This window comes from Vanessa atalanta, chromosome W, assembly GCF_905147765.1.
Source record: "Vanessa atalanta chromosome W, ilVanAtal1.2, whole genome shotgun sequence".
In the NCBI taxonomy this organism is placed as follows: domain Eukaryota; kingdom Metazoa; phylum Arthropoda; class Insecta; order Lepidoptera; family Nymphalidae; genus Vanessa; species Vanessa atalanta.
This window is the reverse complement of record NC_061901.1, coordinates 2,296,349-2,320,845: the sequence shown is the minus strand read 5'-3', so window position 1 is coordinate 2,320,845 and position 24,497 is coordinate 2,296,349. Positions and strand designations below refer to the sequence as shown.

General features: G+C 45.5%; 4 protein-coding genes across 4 annotated transcripts; 1 reads left to right on the top strand and 3 right to left on the bottom strand.

Moving 5' to 3' along the window:
- Positions 1-10,182: 10,182 nt before the first annotated feature.
- LOC125075500 lies at positions 10,183-11,266 on the bottom strand. The gene is made up of 2 exons (XM_047687214.1): positions 10,287-11,266; positions 10,183-10,192 (listed from the first exon to the last, which is right to left on the bottom strand). The coding sequence occupies exons 1-2, from the start codon at positions 11,264-11,266 to the stop codon at positions 10,183-10,185; spliced, it is 990 nt and encodes a 329-aa protein (XP_047543170.1).
- Positions 11,267-17,901: 6,635 nt separating this feature from the next.
- LOC125075727 lies at positions 17,902-18,423 on the bottom strand (the record flags this gene model as incomplete). The annotated part of the gene is made up of 1 exon (XM_047687428.1): positions 17,902-18,423. A coding segment is annotated over exon 1 (522 nt), but the record flags the coding sequence as incomplete, so codon positions are not given.
- A 75-nt stretch (positions 18,424-18,498) lies between these two features.
- On the bottom strand, positions 18,499-20,223 carry LOC125075499 (actin cytoskeleton-regulatory complex protein pan1-like). Its single transcript, XM_047687213.1, has 3 exons — positions 19,575-20,223; positions 18,698-19,519; positions 18,499-18,656 (listed from the first exon to the last, which is right to left on the bottom strand). Exons 1-3 carry the CDS (start codon positions 20,221-20,223, stop codon positions 18,499-18,501), a joined length of 1,629 nt encoding a protein of 542 aa, XP_047543169.1.
- A 900-nt stretch (positions 20,224-21,123) lies between these two features.
- Positions 21,124-22,868, top strand: LOC125075498. The gene is made up of 2 exons (XM_047687211.1): positions 21,124-22,114; positions 22,609-22,868. Exons 1-2 carry the CDS (start codon positions 21,124-21,126, stop codon positions 22,866-22,868), a joined length of 1,251 nt encoding a protein of 416 aa, XP_047543167.1.
- Positions 22,869-24,497: the final 1,629 nt, after the last annotated feature.

Sequence of the window (24,497 nt, the reverse complement as noted above, 5' to 3'; positions counted from 1 at the left end):
CGGTGGCCTTATTTTTGGCTCGGGACCGTACTGCATGGAATTTATGCGGACAATTTCTGGCATTTTGTTCTTCCCCAATATGACAACTTCTGGCATTCGCAGGCGCCTATCGTGTTCCTCGGTGCTCGTCTGCCCTTACACATCATTCTGTTATATCCAGCATTCATTTATCATGCCGCATATGCAGTGCATAAACTGAATTTACCAAGGTATGCGCAACCGTTTGCCGTGGGCTTGATAACAGTGTTAATTGATATTCCATATGATATAGTAGCTGTTAAATTCGTACATTGGACATGGCACGACACGGACCCGAATATCTTCGATCGTCACTATTGGGTGCCTTGGAATTCCTATTATTTCCATTGCACATTTGCATCTAGTTTCTACTTCTTCTTCGACTCGAGTAGAAGGTGGCTGGCGCCTCGAGTGGCGCAATGGTCATCCGCTACAAAAGGAGTCGAATGGAAGTCTTTGTTGATAGCGACACTATTGGGCATGCCTGGTGGTGTTCTATTGTTTATTCCTATTTATCATTCACTTCATGACGTGTACAAAATACACTCTGAAGTTACTTTCTCTCTATTATTCTCTATTTATTTCGTCATCGTCGTGTTAGGCCTTCTTAGTGACCGTGAGAAGAATAAAGACAAGCTAACGAAGATCGATTATGTATTGATATTACAACTTGCCGTTCACTATGTAATTTATTGGGTGTTTGTGGTGTTTTTCAACCCTGAGAAGGAATGGTCTACAGGCTTACACGAGCCGGTCGGCCCTTGTAATGAAGTGGCTTTGTTAATGTCACCCTTTGGACAGTCTTTGTACAAGTTTTGTGTGTTGTATATTTTTTTTCCTCGTCGATGTTGGCAGGCCTGCCTGGAGAATCCAGCCAGGCCTTGACGATTGAGGCCTCCAGGAGAGCCTCCCTGTCCAGCCGTTTTATTGCCCAACGCGGACCGTCTCCGACACCGGCCGAGGCCGCTGGAACCGGCCGAATCGAGGTCTGGGCGGAGACGCTAAACCTGATGTATCGGTGGTCGGATAGCGTCTCGACGTCCTTCAGAACGTTCCAGTCGTGGACGGTGCGCGCGAGAGCGGGGCTAGCGAACGTGAGGTCCACTATTGACCCACCCCGCTGCCGCACGCACGTCTGCACCGAACCTCGATTCAGGAGGAGCAGGCCCTGCTCGACCGCCCACTCCTCCACTAACTCGCCCCGCGCGTCCGTAGACGGGGAACCCCAAGCCGTAGACTTGGCGTTGAAGTCCCCCAGGACGAGCACGGGACGAGGGCGGCTACGACAGACGACCGTGCCCAACTCCAGGGTGATACTCTTGTGCCGTGTGCACATAGGTATTTAATTTTGTAACACTATATTTTTGTAATAAGATAGTCGTGCTCGATGTTGTAACTTCTCTGTACAGCCAGTCATACTGTAGAAAACGCAATAAAGAGACGTAAAAATTGGATTCGTAGTTTGTTCTGCACCTCTTATAATATTTAATTAAATTATAAAAAATACCTACAGTAAAGGTATATTTGGTGACCCCGACACAAGAACCTACATAATGACGAGCGCCAACAGTTCAGGAGCAGCAGCGCAAAATGACTCCTCCGGTTTAGCATCGATAACAGTTTCGTCGAGGATTCCGGAGTTCTGGTGTGATAAACCCAGATTATGGTTTGTACAAACTGAAGCAATACTTGGACCGCAGACACTGAGAGATGAAGCAAAATACAATTTGGTTGTTGCTAAATTAGGCAAGGAGGTGATTCAAAACGTAAGTGACATTTTATTAAAGCCGCCCGAGACTAAGAAATTTGAAGCTCTAAAATCACGCTTATTGCAATTATATGAAGAATCTGAAATTCGGCAATTTCAAAAATTACTCAGCGAGATGGAATTGGGAGATCAAAAACCGTCTCAATTACTTCGAAAAATGAAGGATTTGGCGAGAGATATGTTGACGCCCGTTAATATAAAAAGTAGTGGGTAGATTGGGTTTTACGCGGGTCACCGTATCGTAGTGACGATGTATTTTTTGATTTTTCTTTGTCTGCAATAAACCGTTGTACGAAACACATGAGTTTTAATCATGGTTCTTCGAGTCGGATAAATAACAGATTAGTTGAAAATAAATTAATCAAATAATGAAAAAATGAAGAGAATATAAAGGAAATAACATACAGATATAAGCAAAACGGCTATTAATACGAAGAATTCATAAATCTACCACTCAATAAGATTGAGTAGTTCCTGTGTGACCAACCAAAAGTTATTCAGGAGCCAAGACCTGACAAAGTTGAAATAGAAGCAAAGTCAAGAGTGCTGAGGCCGGGTCGCTGGTGCTGCTTGCTGTATGTCAGGTGCTGGGTGTCCGAAGCTGGGTGCCGGGTGTCGGGTGCCGGGTGCCGTTAGTCGTCATTGAAAACCAAGCTTTGCTAATTCAAGAAGTTACTGCTGGCTGCGAGCATTTCCAGATGAGGAAAGTTTATAAACCAAGGTACTGAGTTTATTTATATGAAAGTGAACGTGAAGTAACGTGAAAAATAAATGATAATTTGAACCTTATAAAAAATCGTAACGGTTTTATAAAAACATTTAGTGAACTAAGTTATAAGTTAATCAACAATTATTTAGTATAATAATTTATTTGAATAGTACAATTTAATAATTAATTGGAAAATTTAATTAATTATACAAACGAACTTTATTATAACAATAAATATGGAAAAATTTATTAAGTACCAAGAAGATCATCGGGGTCAAATACAAAGAAATTTGGCAAACTTTAAAAAGTCACCAAAGTCTAGAATTACGCAATCCTATATAGAAACTAAACTTGAAATATTAAATGATATTTGGAGTGAGGTTAGGGTCACTCATAAGCAAATAATTGACATAGCTACCCAGGAATCTAAGTTTAATTGTGATTATTTTAGTATGAATATGTATGAGTTAATTGAAGAAGAGTATACTGCATATAAATGTGAACTTAAAGAGTATTTATTAAAAGTTAAAAGTGTTAACTTATCAGAAAAATCGGAATCATCGACTATAGCTAAAAATGGCGGTTATCCTATTCCTATAAAATTACCGGATATTAAACTACCCGTTTTTTCTGGTAAGTACACGGAATGGCCGACGTTTAGGGATTTATTTGTATCAGTTATTCATAATAATAAGCAATTAGATAATGTTCAAAAATTGCATTACTTAAAAACTAATTTATCGGGAGAAGCCGAACAGCTGTTACGACATATTTCTATTACTGATGCTAATTATATTACGTGTTGGTCACAATTACAAGAGCGATATAATAATAAAAGATTCTTAGCTAATTGTATTTTTAAACGTTTATTTTCGCAAAATAATTTAACCATGCAATCGGCCAATGGTATAAAGAACCTTTTAGACACAACGAAAGATAGTTTAAATGCATTGTCTAATATTGGTATCTGTACCGATTCATGGGATGTGTTACTTATTTATTTAGTTTGTCAAAAGTTAGATTGTGATACCCGCAAACAATGGGAAATAAAATCAAATGAGTTAACCGATGATTTACCTACCTTTTCTCAATTCGAAGAATTTTTAATAAGTCGTTTTAGAGCATTGGAATTCTTGGAACCTACTACAAGTAGATTTAAATCAAATAATTATAATCAACCTAAGGCACATCACGTCTCTTCTGCTTCATCTACCGTATGTCCGTTTTGCTCGGAAAATCATAAAATGTTTCAATGTAAAAAATTTCATCATGCTGATTATAAGACTCGTATAGATTTTGTGCAAAAGCAAAAGCTTTGTTTTAATTGTTTTGGGTCTAACCATAGTGTAAAATCTTGTTTCTTACGTACCTCATGTCGGATCTGTAACCGTAAACACCATACACTACTTCATCCTCAAAAACCAAATCGATCGATCGCGTCTGCGGTACCTGTTAACCATGCTGTTGAGTCAATGCATTTTAGTGATGATCAACCGCAGACTGACCAACCATTGAATATGGTTACTAATTGTTATTCTAGCAAGGATAAATATACTCAGGTATTATTAGCTACTGCATTAGTCAGGGTCCAAACTAAAAATGGAAGCTACCAACTGCTGAGAGCTTTGCTCGACCAGGGGTCACAGGCCTCATTTATAACAGAATCAGCAGTACAGTTACTTGGAGTCAAGAAAACTTTTGTAAAGAGTTCGGTGTGTGGATTGGGTGGTAATGTTAGTGTGTTGACCTCAAAGGCTGTAGTCAATATAGCTATATCATCAATCCATGACACTGAAACAGTAATTGAATTGGGTGCTCATGTTTTGAGCAGATTAACATCGTTTTTACCAATCAAACCAATAGTCATGAATAACTGGCCTGAACTTAAAAATTTGAAGTTAGCAGATCCAAATTACCACACTCCTGGTAAAATCGATATTTTATTGGGGAGTGATGTCTATGGAAAAATAATACAGGAAGGTCTCCTTCGTAGCCCTTATGGCACCACCATAGCACAGAAGACTAATTTGGGTTGGGTACTGTCAGGTCAAGTTATTTCACCTACCACTCACAGTATATTTGTGAATTTACATACACAAATGAGCGATGATGAACTTCTCAAGAAGTTTTGGGAACTAGAAGCAGAACCTACCGATAAAATAAATCAACGCTTAACACCAGAGGAACAAAAATGTGAAGATTTGTTTGCGACCACAACAAAAAGAGACTGTAAAGGACGATATATAGTAAGATTGCCTTTTACAAAAGAAACCCCAGCATCAAAATATGGAAATTTAAGAGAAATAGCTGTGCGCAGGTTTTATGGACAAGAAAAAAGATTAATCAGAAATAGAGATTTGAAAAAACAATATGATGACACTATTGAAGAATACTTGCAATTAGGTCATATGGAACAAATCAAATTTAATAAAAATACAGAAGCTGTTTACTTGCCACATCATGCAGTGATTCGTGAAGATAAGGCTACAACAAAAGTGAGAGTAGTCTTTGATGCATCATGTAAGGGTGAGAATGGCATTTCGCTTAATGACGATCTCCTGATAGGACCACGTCTACAACCAGATCTACGACATTTAATTATGAAATTTCGCCTAGGTCCAATTTGCCTTGTCGCGGATATTGTGAAGATGTACAGAATGGTTAAAGTAGCTCAACAGGATGTGGACTATCAAAGACTCGTTTGGCGCAGAAATCCAGAGGATGACTTAAAAGATTACAGACTTCTTCGCGTTACCTTTGGCACATCCGCAGCTCCCTATCTAGCAGTCAAAACATTACAGCAATTGGCTTTGGATGAAGGTACACAATTTCCTTTAGCTGCTAAAAGAGTTTTGGAGGATTTTTACGTCGATGACCTTATGACCACTTGTGACACGTCTAATGAAGCAATATTTCTGTACAAGGAATTAAATAATTTGATGATGAGAGGCGGCTTTAAGCTACAAAAATGGTCAAGTAATAGCAAATTAGTTATGAAAATTTTGAGCAAAAATGAAAAAAGTAAAGAATCTATGGAAATGATAACCGACCATATGACAAAGGTTTTAGGGCTGACTTGGAATAGATCAACAGATAAATTCGTATATTCAGTACATCTAGAAGAACAAATTATTCCAGTTACTAAACGACGTGTGATTTCGGATATATCTAAGCTTTATGATCCACTTGGATGGATTTCGCCGTGTATTATACCAGCAAAAATTTTAATCCAAAAATTGTGGATGTCAGGTATCTCGTGGGACGAGGAGTTACCATCTTCGTTGAAAAAGGAATGGGAAGAGTATCGCAAGAGTTTAAAAAAATTGTCTGAAGTCGAAATAAAGCGTTGGATTGGACTCCAATCAACTAATTCAAAATTAGAATTGCATGGATTTAGTGACGCATCAAATGCAGCCTATGCTGCTGTTGTTTATGCAAGAGTGCGCGATAAAGACGGACGAATTCATGTAAACTTGTTCACTTCCAAAACAAAAGTAGCACCAATAAAGCAAATATCAATACCTCGATTAGAGCTGTGTGGTGCAACGTTACTTACAAAATTATTAAAAGAAGTCGCAACAATGCTACACGTAGAACCATCCAATATACATGCGTGGACCGATTCGACAATAGTACTGGCATGGCTGCGTGGCCACCCTAGTCCATGGAAAACTTTTGTAGCGAATAGAGTATCAGATATATTGACAACACTTGAAAGTAATCAATGGTCACATGTTAAGTCTGGCGAAAACCCAGCAGACATCGCGTCACGTGGGATGACTCCTAGTGACTTACAAAACAATGTTTTATGGATGAACGGACCCAGCTGGCTTTGTAATGATATTGTACATTATGACAAACCAGATGTCGGTACTAATTTAGAAGAAAGGAAAATTAAAGCTTATTGTATTAATATAAATGAAACGTTTCAATCACTTTGTGAAAGATTTTCGCGATTAAAAAGAATGATTCGAGTAATTGCGTATTGTAGGCGCTTCTTACATTTCAAGAAATCTAAGGAACCTCGACCTCAGTTTACTTATTTGCTAACGTGTGAAGAATTAAAAGTTGCATTAATAACATGTATAAAACAATGTCAACTACAGGAATTTGCCGAAGATATTTTATATTTTAATAAAATGAAAGTAATGCCTAAAAAGAGTAAACTATATTCACTTACCCCATTTGTAGATGAAGATGGATTATTGAGAGTCCGGGGTCGAATAGACAATTCGAATGTCAGTGATGAGGTCAAACATCCAATTATCATACCAAGAAGTGGTCATTTTACGAAGTTAATGGTTGCAGATGCACATGAAAAAACATTACACGGAGGACCACAAATGATGACCAACTTCCTCAGAGGAAAATATTGGATTATTGGTATAAAAAATTTAGTCAAGGAACAGTACAGGAAATGTGTCATTTGTGCACGTTTTAGAGCTTCTACTCATGAACAATTTATGGGTCAATTACCTACAGCACGCATCTCTGTTAGTCGTCCATTTTTTGTTAGTGGAGTGGATTATGCAGGACCCATACAAATAAGAACAACCAAGGGCCGTGGCCACCATTCCCACAAAGGATATGTTTGTGTGTTTGTATGTATGGCTACGCGTGCAGTGCATCTTGAGGTCGTTAGTGATTTTACATCTCAAGGTTTTTTAGCAGCATTTAAACGATTCGTAGCTAGAAGAGGTCACTGTGGTCAAGTTTGGAGTGATAATGGAACCAATTTTGTAGGTGCTTCTAAGGAATTGAAAACTTTATTCTCCAAAGAAAATTCCAATTTGATGCCCGATATATCAGAGAGTTTATCTAACAATGGAACATCATGGCAATTTATTCCTCCACATGCACCTCATTTCGGTGGATTATGGGAGGCGGGCATCAAGTCAACCAAATACCACTTAAAAAGAGTCGTCGGTAATTCCACGCTCACCTTTGAAGAGTTGACTACGGTTCTATGTCAAATTGAAGCATGCCTTAACTCAAGACCTATTGCACGTCAAAGTGTAGATGACCCAGAATCGGAAATGCCACTAACACCAGGACATTTTTTAGTGGGTGGTCCATTGGTTATACCTCCAGATTACAACTTTGAAATGTCAACTATTAGTACATTAAAACGTTGGCAATTGACTCAACGCATGGTGCAGGATTTCTGGAGACGATGGTCATCAGAATACCTTACGCAACTTAATCAGCGATACAAATGGGCAAAAGTATCACCAGAACCAAATATTGGTGACATTGTACTTGTTAAAGAAGACAATCTTCCTCCAGCAAAATGGTTATATGGTAGAATAGAAGCAAAGCATCCCGGCCCTGATAACATAACGAGAGTGGTAACGATTCGGTGTAAAAGTAATTTGATTAAACGAGCAATTTCTAAATTATTAATTTTACCGATTGCAGACTAATTTCACTAAAACTTCTTTACATATATTTCACAATACAGTCCATTTTGTCAATTAAAACAATGATTTTTTTGTTAAGTTTTAAATTGCATAATTATAATGATTGTTGACGTTATCCGAATGGAATTATATTGAATGTGTATTGAATATGTAACAAACATTACTAAGTCATGATTGAAATCAATAATTTAATTTAATTTTATGTACCTATAGAATTTTCATTCCATAATAAAAATCTCTTTGTTATTGGTTTAATAACATAGATTGATTCAATAAATAAATTGAATTGAATGTGTATTTAATTAGGATTTTTTTTTAATAAAATTAATTAATTTAATATCATTATGAATTTATATCTTATCATATTTTTTATAATTATATACAGTAAACATATACATTAATTTATTTTATTATTGATTGTTATTTTAAATTATTGTTGATAATAATTATCCCTTTGTTATTACGCTACATAGCAATGTGTGATGAAGTTTGTAATGTAAAATTATACATAAATTGTCAGTTATAATTATTTATTAAAAAATGTTAAGATAAATGTAATGAGCAATTACTACGATATTATGATCAAATGTAAACAATAATGTTGTAAAAGGGAAAAATTGTTAATATTGTAAAAATAAAATGTGTAAATTTTGTTTAATGTATATGCTCCTTAAGAACTGCGTTCTTGGGAGGCGGCATGTTGACGCCCGTTAATATAAAAAGTAGTGGGTAGATTGGGTTTTACGCGGGTCACCGTATCGTAGTGACGATGTATTTTTTGATTTTTCTTTGTCTGCAATAAACCGTTGTACGAAACACATGAGTTTTAATCAGATAAAATTCCAGACGAAACCCTATCTATTATGTGGCAAGGACACCTTCCTGCCTCAGTGCGAGCTGTCTTAGCGGCTACAGATGTAAAGAATTTAGAAAATCTGGCCGCTATCGCTGACAAGATAATAGAGACGTCAAGGCCACAAGAAATTTCGGAAATAGCTAAATTAAATCTGCGGATAAATTATTTAGAAACACAAAAACCTACATTTAGAAATCGCATACACAACTTTCGGCGCGCACGCTCTCGGTCTACATCGCGACGGCGTAATATGAGCCGGCGCACGCGCGATAGTGCGGATTGGCTTTGTTCGTATCATTATCGCTACCGGAATAGAGCAACGAAATGTATGCCGTGTGCTTGGAAAAAGATCAATCAGGAAAACTAAATATGGTGCAATCGGAGGCGGAGATTGGCACCATTTTGACTTCTAAACGCCTATGTGTTATGGACAAAAACAGTGGTTACAATTTTTTAGTGGACACTGGTGCGAATATTTCAGTTATTCCAGCGACTAAGAGACCTTATCGTAGTAACAGTTGTAGTGAGTACAGACTGTACGCAGCTAATGGAAACCGAAATAAAAACATATGGTATAAAAACTCTTATTTTAGATTTAAATTTACGGCGACCCTACCGTTGGACTTTCGTTATAGCAGAAGTAAATCAACCAATTTTAGGCGCAGACGTTTTAAGCCACCATAAATTAGTAGTAGACGTATTCAGGAAGAAACTAATAGACGAAATGACGAATTTATCTGTGTTAGCGTCAGTGAGATTAGATGGTCAAGGATCGATAACAACAATAAACTCTAACCATCCGTATAGTGACTTATTAGCATTATATCCCGATATTACTAAGCCAATGTGTTTCAAAGATACTCCACGCCACTCTGTAGTCCATTACATAGAAACAAACGGGCCGCCTGTGTTCGCGCGCCCGCGTCCTTTACCACCGGATAAATTTGAAAAGGTAAAGGCTGAATTCCAAAGGATGCAAGACATGGGCATATGTAGACCAAGCAAGAGTAACTGGTCTTTTCCACTTCATGTAGTAGTCAAGAAAAATGGAGAATTACGACCGTGCGGAGACTATCGGCGTTTAAACTTTATTACTAAGCCGGATAGATATCCGATTCCTCATATACAGCATTGTGCATACTTATTAGCTAATAAAAACATATATCGAAACGCAGTCGGGACCGAAATACCCTTCGGCCATGCATCCCATCACGCTGCGAGGCCACTTGGGATTGGGTGGTTTTTTATCTTAGAGGTGTCCTTCCTCTGGGGCCGGGCGGTTAAGCCAAGCCCACCGACGGCGGCATTGAATCATGCCTCCGTCCGCTGTTCGGCCAACCCGACTCAGCGGACCCGCCGAAAAGGTTTGCTCCCCCGTAAATGAGGAGACAAACGAATAAATGAATCCCGCTTAGATGCGCCTGCAACCAAGCGGGTGTGGTCGCGTCTCGACCCCTCTACAATAGTAGGAAAGAAATAAGTAAAAAAAAAATATACAACACACAAAACTTGTACAAAGACTGTCCAAAGGGTGACGTTAACAAAGCCACTTCATTACAAGGGCCGACCGGCTCGTGTAAGCCTGTAGACCATTCCTTCTCAGGGTTGAAAAACACCACAAACACCCAATAAATTACATAGTGAACGGCAAGTTGTAATATCAATACATAATCGATCTTCGTTAGCTTGTCTTTATTCTTCTCACGGTCACTAAGAAGGCCTAACACGACGATGACGAAATAAATAGAGAATAATAGAGAGAAAGTAACTTCAGAGTGTATTTTGTACACGTCATGAAGTGAATGATAAATAGGAATAAACAATAGAACACCACCAGGCATGCCCAATAGTGTCGCTATCAACAAAGACTTCCATTCGACTCCTTTTGTAGCGGATGACCATTGCGCCACTCGAGGCGCCAGCCACCTTCTACTCGAGTCGAAGAAGAAGTAGAAACTAGATGCAAATGTGCAATGGAAATAATAGGAATTCCAAGGCACCCAATAGTGACGATCGAAGATATTCGGGTCCGTGTCGTGCCATGTCCAATGTACGAATTTAACAGCTACTATATCATATGGAATATCAATTAACACTGTTATCAAGCCCACGGCAAACGGTTGCGCATACCTTGGTAAATTCAGTTTATGCACTGCATATGCGGCATGATAAATGAATGCTGGATATAACAGAATGATGTGTAAGGGCAGACGAGCACCGAGGAACACGATAGGCGCCTGCGAATGCCAGAAGTTGTCATATTGGGGAAGAACAAAATGCCAGAAATTGTCCGCATAAATTCCATGCAGTACGGTCCCGAGCCAAAAATAAGGCCACCGCCCACCCTTGCTGAATGCGTGTATCAAAGTTATAACACCCGCAAGGGTGTAGACCGCCTGTGAGATCAAAAAAGTCGGTTGAGCTGCCCATAATTGTTTAACGTCGTTTGTAGTTACCAACCATTGCAGCAATGTAGGATCAGGACTGGCCGCCATTGTTACATGTATCGATATGGTTAGGTTAGGTTAGGTTAGGTTGGAAGTACATTTTTCAAAATTTTTTCTCCATTTCTTGTTGTAAAAATCTGAAAAAAATACCTCATTCAGTTCTCACTATTAAAATTATTATTCCACCTTTTACTTACCTATATCTCCCGTTTTTGTCTGTTTTTAAGCTATTTTTAAGTTTTTCGTTTATATCTTTTTTATTATTGTTTCGATCTTTTATCCGTGTTCGGCGCGATTGTGGGGTCCTCTGCTCTGCATCCGTTGACATTTCAATCTCCCGGATCGGCCTATCCGTTCGAGAGTTATCGGTCGAAAACCGAAAAAATTTTCACCTTTTTTCATTATATTTTTCTGTTTTTTATTTTTAATTCGTTCATTTGTAATCTTATCTTGTTTTGCTCTTTAGCGCATTTGTAGGGCCCTCTGCCCTGCATCCATCGAGACATCTCACTCCCGGATCGGCGTCTCCGTTCCGGAGCTATTAATTTTTATAAACAGAATCTGTATCGATTATTCGCTATAAGAATCGGATCGCTCTTGAAAGTCTTCTTAAGCGATCCGAAACTCTAAATATTCGAAGTACATTTTTCAAAATTTTTTCTCTATTTCTTGTTGTAAAAATCTGAAAAAAATACCTCATTCAGTTCTCACTATTAAAATTATTATTCCACCTTTTACTTATCTATATCTCCCGTTTTTGTCTGTTTTTAAGCTATTTTTAAGTTTTTCGTTTATATCTTTTTTATTATTGATTCGATCTTTTTTCCGTGTTCGGCGCGATTGTGGGGCCCTCTACTCTGCATCCGTTGACATTTCAATCTCCCGGATCGGCCTATCCGTTCGAGAGTTATCGGTCGAAAACCGAAAAATTTTTCACCTTTTTTCATTATATTTTTCTGTTTTTTATTTTTAATTCGTTCATTTGTAATCTTATCTTGTTTTGCTCTTTAGCGCATTTGTAGGGCCCTCTGCCCTGCATCCATCGAGACATCTCACTCCCGGATCGGCGTCTCCGTTCCGGAGCTATTAATTTTTATAAACAGAATCTGTATCGATTATTCGCTATAAGAATCGGATCGCTCTTGAAAGTCTTCTTAAGCGATCCGAAACTCTAAATATTCGAAGTACATTTTTCAAAATTTTTTCTCTATTTCTTGTTGTAAAAATCTGAAAAGAATACCTCATTCAGTTCTCACTATTAAAATTATTATTCCACCTTTTACTTACCTATATCTCCCGTTTTTGTCTGTTTTTAAGCTATTTTTAAGTTTTTCGTTTATATCTTTTTTATTATTGTTTCGATCTTTTTTCCGTGTTCGGCGCGATTGTGGGGCCCTCTGCTCTGCATCCGTTGACATTTCAATCTCCCGGATCGGCCTATCCGTTCGAGAGTTATCGGTCGAAAACCGAAAAATTTTTCACCTTTTTTCATTATATTTTTCTGTTTTTTATTTTTAATTCGTTCATTTGTAATCTTATCTTGTTTTGCTCTTTGGCGCATTTGTAGGGCCCTCTGCCCTGCATCCATCGAGACATCTCACTCCCGGATCGGCGTCTCCGTTCCGGAGCTATTAATTTTTATAAACAGAATCTGTATCGATTATTCGCTATAAGAATCGGATCGCTCTTGAAAGTCTTCTTAAGCGATCCGAAACTCTAAATATTCGAAGTACATTTTTCAAAATTTTTTCTCTATTTCTTGTTGTAAAAATCTGAAAAAAATACCTCATTCAGTTCTCACTATTAAAATTATTATTCCACCTTTTACTTATCTATATCTCCCGTTTTTGTCTGTTTTTAAGCTATTTTTAAGTTTTTCGTTTATATCTTTTTTATTATTGTTTCGATCTTTTTTCCGTGTTCGGCGCGATTGTGGGGCCCTCTGCTCTGCATCCGTTGACATTTCAATCTCCCGGATCGCCCTATCCGTTCGAGAGTTATCGGTCGAAAACCGAAAATTTTTTCACCTTTTTTCATTATATTTTTCTGTTTTTTATTTTTAATTCGTTCATTTGTAATCTTATCTTGTTTTGCTCTTTGGCGCATTTGTAGGGCCCTCTGCCCTGCATCCATCGAGACATCTCACTCCCGGATCGGCGTCTCCGTTCCGGAGCTATTAATTTTTATAAACAGAATCTGTATCGATTATTCGCTATAAGAATCGGATCGCTCTTGAAAGTCTTCTTAAGCGATCCGAAACTCTAAATATTCGAAGTACATTTTTCAAAATTTTTTCTCCATTTCTTGTTGTAAAAATCTGAAAAAAATACCTCATTCAGTTCTCACTATTAAAATTATTATTCCACTTTTTACTTACCTATATCTCCCGTTTTTGTCTGTTTTTAAGCTATTTTTAAGTTTTCCGTTGATATCTTTTTTATTATTGTTTCGATCTTTTTTCCGTGTTCGGCGCGATTGTGGGGCCCTCTGCTCTGCATCCGTTGACATTTCAATCTCCCGGATCGGCCTATCCGTTCGAGAGTTATCGGTCGAAAACCGAAAAATTTTTCACCTTTTTTCATTATATTTTTCTGTTTTTTATTTTTAATTCGTTCATTTGTAATCTTATCTTGTTTGGCTCTTTGGCGCATTTGTAGGGCCCTCTGCCCTGCATCCATCGAGACATCTCACTCCCGGATCGGCGTCTCCGTTCCGGAGCTATTAATTTTTATAAACAGAATCTGTATCGATTATTCGCTATAAGAATCGGATCGCTCTTGAAAGTCTTCTTAAGCGATCCGAAACTCTAAATATTCGAAGTACATTTTTCAAAATTTTTTCTCCATTTCTTGTTGTAAAAATCTGAAAAAAATACCTCATTCAGTTCTCACTATTAAAATTATTATTCCACCTTTTACTTACCTATATCTCCCGTTTTAAAGTAACTATAATAAAAATAACTTAGAATAAAGAAACTCTTAAAATTCAAATTTAGTTGTCTCCAAAAATTTTTTTGATGTCACCCTCTCCTCGTACTCGGTGCACTGGGGCATCAAAGGTACGTCTGCGCCCGCCTTACGTCCAAATGTCAAACTTGTCCTGTCATCGTGCCTGTGTCCGTTATGCTCGCGGTATGGTCGTCGTGAAAAATCGAAAATGCATCTTTGTCCCCCCCAGAATTCGAAGTGGGACAGCCCGATCCGTGAAGCGGATCGGTGAGGGATTGGCACACTCCTGGGGTAGTTTTACCTTTAGTTGCATTCATTTTAAAAAATTGTGCCGGGGCTGCCGGCAGGAAGAAGGAAGGATAGGTGGAGGAAGGAATAAGGATGTGGAAGGGTAGGAAAGGAAACGCAGTCGGGACCGAAATACCCTTCGGCCATGCATCCCATCGCGCTGCGAGGCCACTTGGGATTCGGGGTGATTTTTTATCGAGGTTTTCTTCCTCAAAACAACAAAAGAAATTTACAAATTTATATACACCTAATTAACAAATAACAAAATAAACATGAAATATGTATAACAACTACGACTAGATATTTACAAATATACAACACCCTCATTTGCCACGAGGCCGCGCACACAGTCCACTCTGGTGATCAGAGAAGGGCCGGGAGCGACCCGTGGCCTAACCGCCGCGTCAGTCTTAGCCGTGGCCGGAGAGTAAACTCGAGCCGGCCCCGTTGCCCAGGGTACGCCACGAGGAGGCGACTGACATGTACCTCATCCCAACTTAACCTAACCTAACCTAACCTAACCTAACTTTTTTTTTTTTTTTCTCGCTGGAAAAACACGTTACGCGCTTCCCCCACGTGATGGAAGGTGGAGGGGTGTGTGGGACTCCCCGGAGCCCTGGACGCCGAGTGCGCCCAGGTACGCCGGGTTTACCCACTAAAAAACCAGCGGTACCCTCTCCGTCTTTCGGCGGGCGCCACGGGATCGCTTGCGCATGCTACCGTGACGTCCTGACGGTCGGCCCGCCTATGCGGGCCTCCAACACCTAGAGGGGGTTCTCGGGGTACTGAGACCCCCCCTAGTCCCTGCGACGCCTATTAAGGCGGGGGGAGAAGGTGCGCGTAGCGCTTCTTCCTCCTCCCCGGTCGTCTTTGGCGGAGCGGGTCTGCAGCGGCATCCTCTTCCCGCTCCCGCTCCGCGGCTTCCTTCTGCGACATCACGTTTTCGCAGAAGGAGCGCATCTCCGACCAACACGTCTCAATACCGAGCATTTCGTTGACGATGCTCGGCAGCGAGAGGTCTCCGCCCATAGTCGCCGCAAGGGTGTGCCTCTGGGGCCCCCACGCAGCACACTCACTCAGGGTGTGGTGCGCCGTGTCGACTGGCGCACCACACTCGTGGCAGGAGGGTGACACCTCCCGCCGCGCTATCCCGTGCAGGTACTTACCGAAGCATCCGTGCCCGGTAAGTACCTGCGTCATGCTGAAGGTGAGTGTGCCCTTCTTCCTCTCGACCCAGCGACTCAAGTGGGGCCGGATCGCCTCCACTGTCGCCAGGCCCGCCGTGGGTGACCCCAGATCCTCCTGCCATCGGGCGATCAGGGCTCGCTGGGCTAGAGCCCTGATCCGCCCAACCTCCGCCGACCCTGGACGGTCGCCGCGGTTCCTCGCCTCGACCCGGAACCGGTACACTTCCGCGAGCACCTCCGCCTGGAGCTCCCATGGCGAATCGCCCGCGAGAAGTGTCGCCGCAGCCCACGACACCGTACGGTACCCTCTGATGCCTCTCACCGCTATGACCCTCTGCGGCTTACGCAGCAGGGCCCGGTTGTCAGCGGTGAGGGCGTCGACCCAGATCGGGGCACCGTACAGCGCCATCGACTTCACTACGCCGGAATATAGACGCCGGCATAGCGATCCCGGCCCCCCCACATTCGGAAGGAGGCGGCCGAGAGCGGCGGCGGCGTTGATGAGCCTCGGGCCGAGATGGACAAAATGCTGCCCGAAGCTCCATCGACCGTCCAGGATGAGGCCCAGATACTTCATCTGGGCCTGCACCTTGATCACCGTCCCCCGGACGGTGATACTCGCCCCTCGTGGGGGTCCTTGCCGTGGACCGTGGAACAGGAGGGCCTCCGTTTTGGATATGGAGACCCTCAAGCCCAGCATTCCCATACGGTCCACGGTGAGAGCCGTTCCGACCTCGGCGAGGCGTGCCGCCTCCCGAAAGTCCCGCCCAGTCGCCGTGACGAGGGTGTCGTCAGCGTAGCACAACACCCCCATCCCGGGAAGGACGGGAGCTCGCAGGAGCCAGTCGAAACCGACGTTCCACAGGATTGGGCCGAGAACCGACCCCTGTGGAACGCTGCAGCCTACCCGACGCCGGACCAGCCTCCCATCGACCCCCGCCCAGAGGACCTCCCTGTCCTGGAGGTACGCCTCCAGCAGCCTCCTGAGATAGGTCGGCACCCCATGGTATCGGAGTGCCTCCCGTATCGTCTCGAAAGGGAGACTGTTGAAGGCGTTCGCCACGTCGAGCGACACCGCCAGGATGACTTGCCCCCGGGCCACCGCTTCCGTCGTCCGAGTCTTCAGGGCGTCCAGGGCGTCGACCGTCGACCGGCCCGCCCTGAACCCGTACTGAGCCTCTGAGAGACCCGGACCGACCTCCTCGAGGTGCTGAACGAGACGGGCTGCGAGGACCTTCTCGAAGAGTTTGCCCGTCTCGTTCAGCAGCACTATTGGCCTGTATGCCGAAGGGGAATCCATCGGCCGACCTTCCTTCGGCAACAGGACCAACTTTCCTTCCTTCCAAGGCTTCGGAAACTGCCCGCTGCACAGGCACTCGTCGAACAGCTCCCGAAGCCTTGCACCCAGGAATTCCAGGGCGTCGCACAGAACACGCCCTGGAACCCCGTCCGGACCCGGCGCCGTGTTCTTGGCCCTCAAACGGCCGAGGGCCATCTCCATCTCCCGCTCCGTGATCAGTGGTGGAGCCACTGCGTCTTCGATCACGGAGCGGGGGGCCATCTGCGGAGGGACATGCTCGCCTGGATGGGGAAAGAGTTCCCCGACCAGGCGCAGGAGGAGTTCCGGCGGCAGTGTCTCAGTGACGGGGGCGCCTTGAGTGCGGAACTTTCCGCGTACGCCGCGGTACGGGCGCCCCCACGGGTCTCGATTGAGACCCGCCAGAAGCTCCTCCCTGGCCTTCTCCTTGGCCTTGCTTATCGCCAGCTGCAGATCTTTTTTCAACTGGCGATAGGCGTCCAGCATCTGTCCCTCCAGGTCCGTGTCGAGGCCGTTGCGCCTTCGACAGCGGACGTAGGCCCTCCGCGCCCGGCAGCACGTCGCCCGAAGGTCGGCGATTTCGGGCGACCACCAATAGACGTGCCGGCGCGGAACCCTGCGCCGGGTCCGAGGCATGGCCGCATCGCAGACCTCCTTGAGCGAACTGCGCATGCGGCCCGCCAGCTCCTCTGCGCTGGCGCCCTCCGTCCTCCCCGCGGAACCCCACCGCTGCACGATGGCGGCCTCCTTGACCAGCTCTCGATCGACCTGGCCGAGAGACCACCTCGGCAGCGTAGTCGGCACCCTCTGGGGTTCCGCCGGCCTGCGAGAGGTGGAGATCTCGAATCGGATGTACCGGTGATCCGATAGAGTCTCCACCTCCTCCTCCACTCTCCAGTCGACCACTCTGCGTGCAACGACAGGGGTGGCGAACGAAACGTCCACCACGGAACCCCCCTGATGTCGCACGCAGGTGTGAACCTGCCCCCTGTTGAGAAGGGACAGGTCGGAGAGCAGGGCCCACACCTGGACGGCCCTCCCTCGCGGGTTCGTGGCGGGGTTGCCCCAGGCACGCGACTTTGCGTTTAAGTCGCCGAGAACTAGTATCGGTTTCGGCGACTGCCTGGCCACCGCAGCTCTGACTAAGCCGAGATAAGTCTCGAACTCAGCCAGGCTGCGGTTAGGGGAGAAGTACGTACCGACGACGACGTACTCCCCCCACCCCACCACTACGTAGCCCGAGCCCCTCTCGATGAGTGAGAGGGGGGGGCCCGTTCCGCTCCTCGTGAGAACCGCCACGGTGTCGTCCGAGTCCCCCAGCCAGTGAGGTAGGGGAGGGACGAAGTAGGGCTCGCAGGCCACCGCCAGGTCTACCTGCCACTCCGCCATGGACTGCAGCAGAAGGTCCTGCGCTCCGGCGGAGTGGTTCACGTTCGATTGTAGGAAGCTCAGGTGTGCTGGCATACTTGATTCTTCTGAGCTTCCTCCGTAGCCTGGCGGCTTTCCTCGCGCGGGGCGGTCCTGGTTCCTTGGACCGTTTTACCCTTCGTGATGGGGGGGTTGCAATCCCTGGCCCCCATCAGGTGCCCTGAAGGCTTGCCAGCCTCCGCGCAGACCGCGCAGCGCATCTTGGCCGTGCATTCCGCTGACTTGTGGCCGTCCGAGCCACAGCGGTAGCACAGGCCTCCCCTCTCCGCCTTCGACGGGCAGAGCGCCCGTGTATGGCCAAGGCCCATACACTTGTAGCAGCGCATAGGGCGCTGCTCCACGACGGCCACCTTGGCCGAGCTCCACCCGACGAGGAGGCGACCGGCAGCGGCCAGCTTCTTCGCTGCCGTGAGGGGGCAGGTGACGCGGACCATCCCCATATAGCCGGGTCCGCGCTGCATCACTCCGCACTTCACCGCCTCGGAGGAGCAGTCACCGGCGTGCGCGATCGCCGCGGCCAGTTTCTCCAAGGTGACGGAGTCGTCGAGCCCCGTCACCTTCAGGTCGGCCTTCTTGACCGGGCGCACTACGTCAGCGACCCCGTCGAGAACTGTGCGGAGCTTCGCCGCCAACCTATCGGCCTGCTCCGCTTGGGCTTTCGGCAGCTCGAGAGCCCTGGCTCCGGTCGCCGTGCGTCGCACCTTCAGCCCACCGCTGATTCCTAGGTCCTGGAGCTTGACACTTTGCTCCGCTCTCTCCAGGACCAGCGCGTAGGTGACGCCCTTTCCTACTGCTTCCGGCTGCAACGTGAGAACGATTGCAGCCGAGCGAGGGGTGGCCAGCTTCGATTTGGCTGGCTGGGGCGTCTTCGGCGGCGCCTTTGCGGCCGTAGCGTCGGCGGAAGGGGTGGTCTTGCTCCCCTTCCTGCCCTTCTTCACCACCGTGGACCAGGACGTTTCCTTGTTCGGTGGTGTCTGGGACGTCGCCGGTGCAACCGGGGCGCTTACCGTCGCACATGGAGGGCCTGCGGTCGGCGATTGTGCCACTGGTGGGGCCGTTTTCCTGGCCTTTTTCGGTATCGCCGGCTGACGGTCCGCCGGCGCGTGAGACAGCGTCACCTCTTGCGGTTTATCTGCCGCGGAGGGAGGTCGCTGCATCCTCGCAGGGAGGCGCTCCTCCAGGCCCGCCAATTGGTCCTTCATCGCCGATCGACCTGACGATGAAGTCCTTGAGCTCCTCCATCGAAGGAGCGCCTCGCGGGGTGTTGGCCGCCTCGGTCGCCGCTGCCACCGTGGTACGCATCTCCGCGTACTCACGGCGGTGGGCCTTTAGCTCCGCCTTGAGGTTTTCAACCTCCCTGTGCAGGCGGTTGTTATCCGCCCGGAGCCTCCTGCTCTCCTCGGCCTCCGTCCGAGAGGCGAGGGCCTCGACCACACCCTCCAGAGAGGTCGCTGCGTCCTTTAGCTTTTTAATAAACCCTCCTTTCAAGTTGGAGGATTTAAGAGCGACCTCTCGTATCTGGGCCGCATTTCGGCCAGCCTCCGCGCAGAGCTCCTCGGCGCTTAAGTCGGCTGGGTCTGCGATGTTTATTGTGGGGGTCGGCTCGTGGACCACCGGCGCCGCAGCCGGCGCCTTTTTAAAGGCTCGGCTGCGCAGGGTACGTTCGAAGGCGAGCTCCCTGTCTTCCTCCTCTTTCTTTTTTAGTACAGCCCTAGCTTGGCTGAGCCCATTCTTTGAGTTGCCGCGGCGGTCGGCAGTGAGTCTCGCCGAGTCGGAGTCCGAGTCGGAATCGTCATGGTCGACGAACCGGACCGAGGCGTCCGACGCTGTCTCCATATCGGAGTCCATATAACTGCTTGAGGCTGCAGATTAAAGCGGCGTCCCGCAGGAAGTACTTGGGCCAGGGTGGCTCTAAGGCATCATTATTGATCCTCAGAGCCCGGGCTATCGGATAAGCCGATAAAAAATTTTTTGTTGATTTTTCCCTCCCTGTTCTATATATATATTACAGGGCGGGTGGGAGGTCACAATTTTTCGGTTTTCGACCGATAACTCTCGAACGGATAGGCCGATCCGGGAGATTGAAATGTCAACGGATGCAGAGCAGAGGGCCCCACAATCGCGCCGAACACGGAAAAAAGATCGAAACAATAATAAAAAAGATATAAACGAAAAACTTAAAAATAGCTTAAAAACAGACAAAAACGGGAGATATAAGTAAGTTAAAAGTGGAATTATAATTTTAATAGTGAGAACTGAGTGAGGTATTTTTTTCAGATTTTTACGACAAGAAATGGAGAAAAAATTTTGAAAAATGTACTTCGAATATTTAGAGTTTCGGATCGCTTAAGAAGACTTTCAAGAGCGATCCGATTCTTATAGCGAATAATCGATACAGATTCTGTTTGTAAAAATTAATAGCTCCGGAACGGAGACGCCGATCCGGGAGTGAGATGTCTCGATGGATGCAGGGCAGAGGGCCCTACAAATGCGCCAAAGAGCAAAACAAGATAAGATTACAAATGAACGAATTAAAAATAAAAAACAGAAAAATATAATGAAAAAAAGTGAGAAATTTTTCGGTTTTCGACCGATAACTCTCGAACGGATAGGCCGATCCGGGAGATTGAAATGTCAACGGATGCAGAGCAGAGGGCCCCACAAAACCTAACCTAACCTAACCTAACCTAACCTAACCTAACCTAACCTAACCTAACCATATCGATACATGTAACAATGGCGGCCAGTCCTGATCCTACATTGCTGCAATGGTTGGTAACTACAAACGACGTTAAACAATTATGGGCAGCTCAACCGACTTTTTTGATCTCACAGGCGGTCTACACCCTTGCGGGTGTTATAACTTTGATACACGCATTCAGCAAGGGTGGGCGGTGGCCTTATTTTTGGCTCGGGACCGTACTGCATGGAATTTATGCGGACAATTTCTGGCATTTTGTTCTTCCCCAATATGACAACTTCTGGCATTCGCAGGCGCCTATCGTGTTCCTCGGTGCTCGTCTGCCCTTACACATCATTCTGTTATATCCAGCATTCATTTATCATGCCGCATATGCAGTGCATAAACTGAATTTACCAAGGTATGCGCAACCGTTTGCCGTGGGCTTGATAACAGTGTTAATTGATATTCCATATGATATAGTAGCTGTTAAATTCGTACATTGGACATGGCACGACACGGACCCGAATATCTTCGATCGTCACTATTGGGTGCCTTGGAATTCCTATTATTTCCATTGCACATTTGCATCTAGTTTCTACTTCTTCTTCGACTCGAGTAGAAGGTGGCTGGCGCCTCGAGTGGCGCAATGGTCATCCGCTACAAAAGGAGTCGAATGGAAGTCTTTGTTGATAGCGACACGATTGGGCATGCCTGGTGGTGTTCTATTGTTTATTCCTATTTATCATTCACTTCATGACGTGTACAAAATACACTCTGAAGTTACTTTCTCTCTATTATTCTCTATTTATTTCGTCATCGTCGTGTTAGGCCTTCTTAGTGACCGTGAGAAGAATAAAGACAAGCTAACGAAGATCGATTATGTATTGATATTACAACTTGCCGTTCACTATGTAATTTATTGGGTGTTTGTGGTGTTTTTCAACCCTGAGAAGGAATGGTCTACAGGCTTACACGAGCCGGTCGGCCCTTGTAATGAAGTGGCTTTGTTAACGTCACCCTTTGGACAGTCTTTGTACAAGTTTTGTGTGTTGTATATTTTTTTTTTACTTATTTCTTTCCTACTATTGTAGAGGGGTCGAGACGCGACCACACCCGCTTGGTTGCAGGCGCATCTAAGCGGGATTCATTTATTCGTTTGTCTCCTCATTTACGGGGGAGCAAACCTTTTCGGCGGGTCCGCTGAGTCGGGTTGGCCGAACAGCGGACGGAGGCATGATTCAATGCCGCCGTCGGTGGGCTTGGCTTAACCGCCCGGCCCCAGAGGAAGGACACCTCTAAGATAAAAAACCACCCAATCCCAAGTGGCCTCGCAGCGCGATGGGATGCATGGCCGAAGGGTATTTCGGTCCCGACTGCGTTTCCTTTCCCACTGTGTGTGTGACAATAACCGCTCGGTGGCGCTCATTCGGAGATCCTTCCCTTCGAGGCCATCACCCGAGGGCGGGGCTATGTCGCGGCAGTCTGGGGTGATATAGTGGTCGTGGGGGTATATTTCACCCCCAGCCTTTCTCTCGCAGATCTTGAGAGTATCACCCTGGAGTTGGGCACAGTCGTCTGTCGTAGCCGCCCTCGTCCCGTGCTCGTCCTGGGGGACTTCAACGCCAAGTCTACGGCTTGGGGTTCCCCGTCTACGGACGCGCGGGGCGAGTTAGTGGTCGAGCAGGGCCTGCTCCTCCTGAATCGAGGTTCGGTGCAGACGTGCGTGCGGCAGCGGGGTGGGTCAATAGTGGACCTCACGTTCGCTAGCCCCGCTTTCGCGCGCACCGTCCACGACTAGAACGTTCTGAAGGACGTCGAGACGCTATCCGACCACCGATACATCAGGTTTAGCGTCTCCGCCCAGACCTCGATTCGGCCGGTTCCAGCGGCCTCGGCCGGTGTCGGAGACGGTCCGCGTTGGGCAATAAACGGCTGGATAGGGAGGCTCTCCTGGAGGCCTCAATCGTCAAGGCCTGGCTGGATTCTCCAGGCAGGCCTGCCAACATCGACGAGGAAAAAAATATACAACACACAAAACTTGTACAAAGACTATCCAAAGGGTGACGTTAACAAAGCTTCTTCATTACAAGGGCCGACCGGCTCGTGTAAGCCTGTAGACCATTCCTTCTCAGGGTTGAAAAACACCACAAACACCCAATAAATTACATAGTGAACGGCAAGTTGTAATATCAATACATAATCGATCTTCGTTAGCTTGTCTTTATTCTTCTCACGGTCACTAAGAAGGCCTAACACGACGATGATGAAATAAATAGAGAATAATAGAGAGAAAGTAACTTCAGTGTATTTTGTACACGTCATGAAGTGAATGATAAATAGGAATAAACAATAGAACACCACCAGGCATGCCCAATAGTGTCGCTATCAACAAAGACTTCCATTCGACTCCTTTTGTAGCGGATGACCATTGCGCCACTCGAGGCGCCAGCCACCTTCTACTCGAGTCGAAGAAGAAGTAGAAACTAGATGCAAATGTGCAATGGAAATAATAGGAATTCCAAGGCACCCAATAGTGACGATCGAAGATATTCGGGTCCGTGTCGTGCCATGTCCAATGTACGAATTTAACAGCTACTATATCATATGGAATATCAATTAACACTGTTATCAAGCCCACGGCAAACGGTTGCGCATACCTTGGTAAATTCAGTTTATGCACTGCATATGCGGCATGATAAATGAATGCTGGATATAACAGAATGATGTGTAAGGGCAAACGAGCACCGAGGAACACGATAGGCGCCTGCGAATGCCAGAAGTTGTCATATTGGGGAAGAACAAAATGCCAGAAATTGTCCGCATAAATTCCATGCAGTACGGTCCCGAGCCAAAAATAAGGCCACCGCCCACCCTTGCTGAATGCGTGTATCAAAGTTATAACACCCGCAAGGGTGTAGACCGCCTGTGAGATCAAAAAAGTCGGTTGAGCTGCCCATAATTGTTTAACGTCGTTTGTAGTTACCAACCATTGCAGCAATGTAGGATCAGGACTGGCCGCCATTGTTACATGTATCGATATGGTTCGGTTAGGTTAGGTTAGGTTAGGTTGGGGTACATGTCAATCGCCTCCTCGTGGCGTACCCTGGGCAACGGGGCCGGCTTGAGCTTGCTCGCCGGCCACGGCTAAGACTGACGCGGCGGGTCAAGGGTCGCTCCCGGTACATCTCTGTTAACAGAGTGGACTGTGGAGCGGCTTCGTGACAAAGTAGGGTTAGGAGTTTTTTTCTTTTGTTGATTTATTATGTCTTCTTGTTTTATTTGGTTTCTTTGATTTCATTTATTTTGTTTTTCATTTACGTTCTTTTGTTCTGTTTGCTTTGTTTTGTTTTGTTCGTCTCATTTTGTTTCGTTGTATATTATTTACTCATTTCTTTCCTACTATTGTAGAGGGGTCGAGACGCGACCA

Excerpts from the sequence above, each read along its gene's own strand:
- LOC125075500 (XM_047687214.1), bottom strand. The coding sequence starts at position 11,266 with ATGGCGGCCAGTCCTGATCCTACATTGCTGCAATGGTTGGTAACTACA.
- LOC125075499 (XM_047687213.1), bottom strand. The coding sequence starts at position 20,223 with ATGGAGACAGCGTCGGACGCCTCGGTCCGGTTCGTCGACCATGACGAT. Across the intron at positions 19,520-19,574 it reads CGGCGATGAAGGACCAATTG|ATAAACCGCAAGAGGTGACG; the intron begins GCGGGCCTGGAG and ends CCTCCGCGGCAG. Across the intron at positions 18,657-18,697 it reads CCCTATGCGCTGCTACAAGT|GCGGAGAGGGGAGGCCTGTG; the intron begins GTATGGGCCTTG and ends TGCCCGTCGAAG.
- LOC125075498 (XM_047687211.1), top strand. The coding sequence starts at position 21,124 with ATGGCGGCCAGTCCTGATCCTACATTGCTGCAATGGTTGGTAACTACA. Across the intron at positions 22,115-22,608 it reads ACAGTCTTTGTACAAGTTTT|ATCTTGAGAGTATCACCCTG; the intron begins GTGTGTTGTATA and ends TTTCTCTCGCAG.